At 42.6% G+C, this 6,358-nt stretch overlaps 1 protein-coding gene across 1 annotated transcript in view; it reads right to left on the reverse strand.

Moving 5' to 3' along the window:
• The window catches only part of LOC102853343, a 48,203-nt gene extending 42,994 nt beyond the window's left edge, over positions 1-5,209 (reverse strand). Inside the window, exon 1 of the mRNA XM_006891383.1 lies at positions 5,172-5,209. Coding sequence (XP_006891445.1) covers positions 5,172-5,209 — 38 coding nt within the window. The remainder of the gene's footprint in view (positions 1-5,171) is intronic.
• Positions 5,210-6,358: the final 1,149 nt, after the last annotated feature.

Raw genomic sequence — 6,358 nt, forward strand, 5'->3', positions numbered from 1 at the left:
AAATTTAAAAAAAAAAAAAAGAAATATCAGGACTTGCTGACAGTTACCATAAAGTAAAAGAGAAGTCAACAGCCTATGTAAATTACATAGTTAAAACCCTTGTTTGAACTTCTAAAAAAAAAAAAAAAGTCAACTAAGCGTAAGAATAGAAACTGAATCTTTAAAAGAGAGGGGAGAAAAAAAACCGGAAGGAAGTATAATAAAATTGCATTATAGCGTAACAAATAATGAAATTCTTATTTTGGTCTTGTGATGTTTTTTAAATTTTCCACCTTTTCGTAAAGGATTGTGGTCGTTATAATAAACTCGAGTTCTAGTGGTCTAGTGGTAAGAAACTGCACGCAATCCCAAAGGCCTGAGGTTTGAATCCACCATCTGCTCCACAGGAGGATGGACAATCTCCCCCCTGTGCCGTTAACTACTTCTGAGAACCCGCCGCAGGGTCAGCTATGGGTCGGTTCCGACTTAGTGCACAACAACAACAACATAAAATTAGGTAACGGGAGTTAACATTTATGCAGCGTTATCTTTAATTCACGTTCACCTATGGGTATTTTGGAAGAAAAGCCTAACAGCCTACTGTGGAATCAGCCTTTGAAAATCCTGTGGAGGAGAATTCTGCTCTTACATACGTGACTCACCTACCTTTTAAGTTCATTTCTTTATCAGAGTTAAAGAGATTCTAACCAAACGATTAAAGTATAAGTAACAAGTAATAATTTTAAAGGGGGTAGCTTCTAGGATTCCTAAGTGCCAAAGCAAAAATTTAAGAGTATATATGCAAATGCTAAACAAGCAAATTATTGACTTCCTATTTTTATAAAGAAAGGAAGCAAGGCAATTTCCACTTCAAAGGAGTTCCACTTTATATCCATTTAGTTTTAAATGAAATGTCTAATTTGTATGTGTTGCTTCAGCTGACCCTCTTCAGAGTGGTGCCAATATGAAGAACCTAGTGCTTTAAAGCAAAAACTGTTCATTACAATATTCCCTGCTATAGTGGTAAGTGTGAGGGGAAAGATACTCAGCTGGGTGTCTGTGATGACAGAACAAATCATCTGTGTTCTCAAGTCATATGCTCTCCATTGAGGATTTTGAGGTGATGGTTTGTGTTTGTGCTCAGCCTGTGCCAAAGCACAGACCAGCGCTTTCATTCCAGACTGCGTGCCTCCAGCACTGTGCACTGTGCACACATAGTTAGGGCAAAGCTTATCCTTGAGGGAGTTGCTCCTCGGCTCTCATCATATATTCTAGTTGTTGTTATGTGCTGTCGAGTCACCTGCAACTATAGTGACCCTACGTATAACAGCTCTGAAGCCTGCCCTGTCCTGAGCCAGTCTCACTGACTCCAAAACACCTACCCCCATTGCCCCAATTACTGTGTCCAGGACATCATATCAGTGTCTTCCTCTCCTGCGCAGTCCCTCCACTCTTCCAAGCATGATGTCCTTCTCCAAGGACCAGATGTGCCTAAGGTATATGAGATGGAGCTTCAAATGTGAGACTCATCTTGCTTGGCTCCAAAATCAACACTCTTGGTACCAGCAGTCAGGAAATCAAAAGATAAATTGCACTGGGGAAATCTGCTGTCAGGGACCTCTCCAGAGTACTAAGAAGCAACAATATCAGTCTAGAGATAAGATGCATCTGAACCAGGCCATGGTCTTTGCAATTACTTGTTATGCATCAGACAGCTGGACAACAAATAAGGTTGACAGAAGAATTGATGCCTTTGAGTTGTGGTGCAGGAGAAGAGTCTTAAACATACCATGAACTGCCAAGAGAACAAGGGAGAGGGTGAAAAACAAGTTTCTCCTTGGAGGCTAGGATTTTGAAGTTCCATCTTACATTCTAGTTCATCACATTAATATCACACACAACCAAAATATTTCTGACACGAGGGATATCATTGCTGATGTCAGTGGATCTTGGCTAAAAGCAGAGAATACCAGAAGGATGTTTATGTTTTATTGACTATGTAAAGGCTTTTGACTTTTTGGAGCACAACAAATTGTGGCTAAAATTGAGAAGAATGAGAATCCCAAACATTTAATTATAGTCATATGAAACCTATAGCTAGACTAAGAAGCTGTTGTCCAAACAGCACAAAGGAACACCTTATCGTTTAAGAAAAATTTACGTCAAGGGTTTATCCTTTCTGCCTATTTATTAAATCTGTAGCTGAGCAAATCATTTGAGAAGCTGGATTCTTTGAAGAAGAGTGTGACATCAGGATCAGAGGGAGATTCATTAACAACTTGAATTATGCAGATTGCTGCATTATGCAGCCAGTAGACTTGCTTGCAGAAAGTTAGGAGAACTTGAAGGGCTGGCTGCAGAAGATCAAAGGCTATAGCCTTCTATATGGATTACATTTCAACACCAAGAAAACAAAAATCCTCATCACTGGACCCAATGTCATGATAGAAAAGATTGAAACTGTCAACTCTTTGATCTTACTTGGATCCATAGTCAACATCCTTGGTACCAGCAGTCGAGAGATCAGGAAACATTGGGATCGTCTGCTGTTAGGGACTTCTAATTACTGAGGAGCAATGATGTCAGTTTGAAGATTAAGGTGTGCCTGATTCAGGCCCTGGCCTTTTCAGTCATTTACTATGCTGCTGAGAGCTGGACAATCAATAAGGACGACAGAAGAACTGATGTCTTTGAACTGTGGTGTTGGAGAAGAATACTGACTGTTCATTCCATGAAGGGCCAAAAATACTCAACCAGGTATGTCTGGAAAAAAGTGCAGCCAGAGTGCTACTTAGAGGCAAAGATGGTAAAACTTCACCTCACATACTCTGGGCGTGTTGTTAGGAGGGGCTCTTCCTTAGATAGTGACATCGTGCTTGGAAAGGTGGACGGTCAACAAAAGAGAGGAAAACCCTCAATGGGGTAGATTCACACAGTGACTGCTGCAGTGGGCTCAAGAGTGTCTCAGATGATAAGGATGGCACAAGATAGGACAAGGTTCAGATCTTTTGTTCATAGGGTCGCTAGGAGTCTAATTGGACTTGATGGCACCTAACAACAATAACAATAGCTGAGTTGAATCCAACTAACAGAAGCCCTGTGTGTGTCAGATTGAAAGGTTTCGGATTGGAACCTAGAACCAAGCCGAGGTAGCTACATTTCTCAGAGTTTATTGCATGCCGGGCTCCTCAACAAGGGGAGTAGCACTGGGGGTTGGGCTCAGGGGGCTTAAATGGGGCCATTGCAGTGGTTCATTGGTGCATAAAGTTTCTGGTCTTGGGAAACTGGTTCTAGGGAATGTCCTGACATAGGATTTCTCAGTTTTGGTTTTGGAAAAATGTCCGGACAGAGTTTTCTGAGTTCTGGTTTTGGGGAATGTCCTAACATAGGATTTTCTGAGTTCTGGTTTCAGAAAAAAAGTCCTGACATAGGATTTTCTGAGTTCTGGTTTTGGAAAATATCCTGACATAAGATTTTTTAGTTGAGCTTTACCCTCCATTTTTATTTTTAGTCTAAGAGATTTTTCTTCAAAGTTTCCTAGAGCTGATTTTTCTGAAATAGGTCACCAAGTCTTTCTTCCTAGGCACATCTGCATAGATCTGAACCTCTAACTTTTCAGTTGGAGTGAATATGTGAACAAGTAAATAATCTTGTGCTTGTAAATGCTGTGTTGAAGGGCTGGGATCTGTTGACACTGTGCCTTCGGAGAAGGTAATGTCTAAGCTGCTGACTGAAAATCAGAAAGGGGTCAGATCTGAAAAGAGGCAGTCAGGACACAAGGAACGGCCACTGCAAGGCTCCTGAGTTGGAGGAACCCTGTGCATGAGGGTGAGGAAATGAGGGTGTGGGCTCGAAGGCAGGGAGACTGGGGGAGGACTTGAGAGTTCATCCTGAACATCAGGGGTCATTGTTAGGTACCAATGTCTTCAGGTTCTTTACAGCTTCAGTGTAGTTTTTTGTTGCTGATTTTTATTTGTCTGTTTTGGTTTTGCAGGCCTGTCAAGTACTTTTTACTGTCAGAATAGCTTGGGCCCACCCTAAATTCTAAAGACCTCATGCTTGGAAAAGTAGAGAAAGGGAGGAAGACCCCCCAAGGAGATGGATTGACATGATGACTGCAGCAGTGGGCTTGAGCGTGGTGGAGATTATGGGGACGGTGCAGGTCAGGGCAAGGTGCAGATCTGTTCGTGGGTCATAGTGACGTGATGGCATCTAACAACAGCAGCAATTTGCTTTTTCTATTACGCTTCCACATTGTTTGTAAATTAAGAGAAAATGATGATGGGAAACAACTGAAATGACCATCACTTGATAAACAAAAGTTGATTTGTACAGGCAGTGGAATACTACTCTCCCTTGAAGAGAAATGCTCTTGTGATGCTTGCCACAAGAACAGATGAACTTGAAGACAGCATTTTGGTGGAGATTAGTTGTAATAAGACAAAGTATGATCTGAGTTTAGAACAAACAAGCAAATATATATTGATGTGTGTGTGTGTGTGTGTGTATGTGTGTGTATGTCATTAAGTCGATTCACACTCAGAAAGATCAGAGGGGTAGAGCCGCCCCGTCTAGTTTCCATGGCTGTAATTGCTACATGAGCAGATTGCCAGGTGTTCTGTCCTGTGGAGCAGAGCTGTTAATGGATTCAGTCTGCTGACCTTTCCTCCTTAGCAGCCAAATGCTTAACATTGGAGACAGACACTGACGATGAAGTGGCCCGAGGAAACTCTAGTGAGGGTGATAGAACTCTGTGTCTGCCTTACGGTGTTGCAGAGAAAAGACCTGGCGATCCACTTCTGTAAAGGTGTTCCACAGCCTGGGAACCCTGGCGGGGTGGGGGTGGGGGGGGCAGTTCTATACTGTGAACTGGATAGGGTCACTGTGAACTGTAGTCAACTCACCAGCAGTAAGCATTATATTGGTTGTCATGTGAACTTTTATCAAAACCCTAAGAACTATACACTTTCTTGGTTAAATTTATGAGTAAATTATACCTACATTTACATATAATAATACAAACAGATGTGAGAGAGGGATGCTTTTACCGATGAAAACAAGCACAAGATCCAACAAGGGTTTACGGGAAACACGTGCACAGCTGGTGGGACAAAAAATCTGACACCAGTTCCACTTCCCTGAGAGTTTGTGCTGTTTCCTGCTCCTCCTATGAAACCTTAGCCCCTCTTTACCTCATCTCATCACAGCGGAGGGCAGCGGTCATTTCCATGATCCTCTTTAGGGAGCCCAGTGTCTCCAAGCCCTTGTGGACCAGTTTCCGAAGGCACCCAAGCCAAGTGCCACAAATAGGGTGGCTTAAATCAACAGAATTTCAATTTTCACTATCATGGAGGTAGAAATCCTGCTATCCCTGCAGTGACTCTAAAGGAAATTCTAAAGACTCTAAAGGAGATTCTTTTCTTGCTTCTAACCCCCAGGCACCCTTTGGTTTGGGGTGGTATAACTCCATTCTCTGCCTCATCTTCTCGAAGTGACTTCCCTCTGGGACTCATCTTTTTAAAGATAATATGGTCCACTGCTGTCAAGGTGACTCTAACTCAGGGAGCTCTAGTGGTCTAGTGGCAAGGATCTGTACTGCAATCCTACAGGTGCGCAGTTCGAATCCACCAGATACTCTGCTGGAGAAGGAGGGACAATCTCCTCCTGTACCAGTCAGATCCAGCTTGACGGTACGAACACAAACAAACAAACAAATATAACTCTAACTCATAAGGACTCTATAGGGCCGGGATAGAACTGCTGCGTAGGGTTCTAAATCTTTATAAGAGCAAACAGTTTCATCTTTCTCCTGTAGAGTGGCTGGTGGGTTTTGCAAGCAGGGTTGTGTCATCCGCATAACGCAGATTGTTGATAAATCGTCCACCAATCTTGACCCCACATTTCTCCTCATAGAGCCCAGCCTCCCGGATAATCTGTTCTGCATATAGGTTGAAAAGGTATGGAGATAGGATGCATCCCTGGCATATGCCCTTCCCAATTTTGAACCATGCAGTGTTCCTTTGCTCTGTTCTGACAACTGCCTCCTGGTCCAAGTATAGGTTTCGCATTAGAACAATCAGTGTTCTGGGATTCCCATTCTTCTCAGAGTCAGCCATAGTTTGTTATGATCTACACAGTCAAATGCCTTTGCATAGTCAATGAAACACAGATAGACATTCCTCTGGTATTCTCTGCTTTTAGCTCAGCATCTTAGGCCACTGAAAAGTGGGTGACATGCAGATCTTTTTTTGGGTTTTTTTGGTGGCTGTGGGTGCCTTTCAAGACTGCCTTCTTAGCCTTTAATGCCTTGCTTTGGCTTCACTTTTGGGAGAGGCAGGAATATCTTTATTTTGCTTTCAATACCATCTTCATAGAAAGG

Source organism: Elephantulus edwardii, unplaced genomic scaffold, assembly GCF_000299155.1.
Source record: "Elephantulus edwardii isolate Elephantulus edwardi_28Jun2011 unplaced genomic scaffold, EleEdw1.0 scaffold00096, whole genome shotgun sequence".
Lineage (NCBI taxonomy): Eukaryota > Metazoa > Chordata > Mammalia > Macroscelidea > Macroscelididae > Elephantulus > Elephantulus edwardii.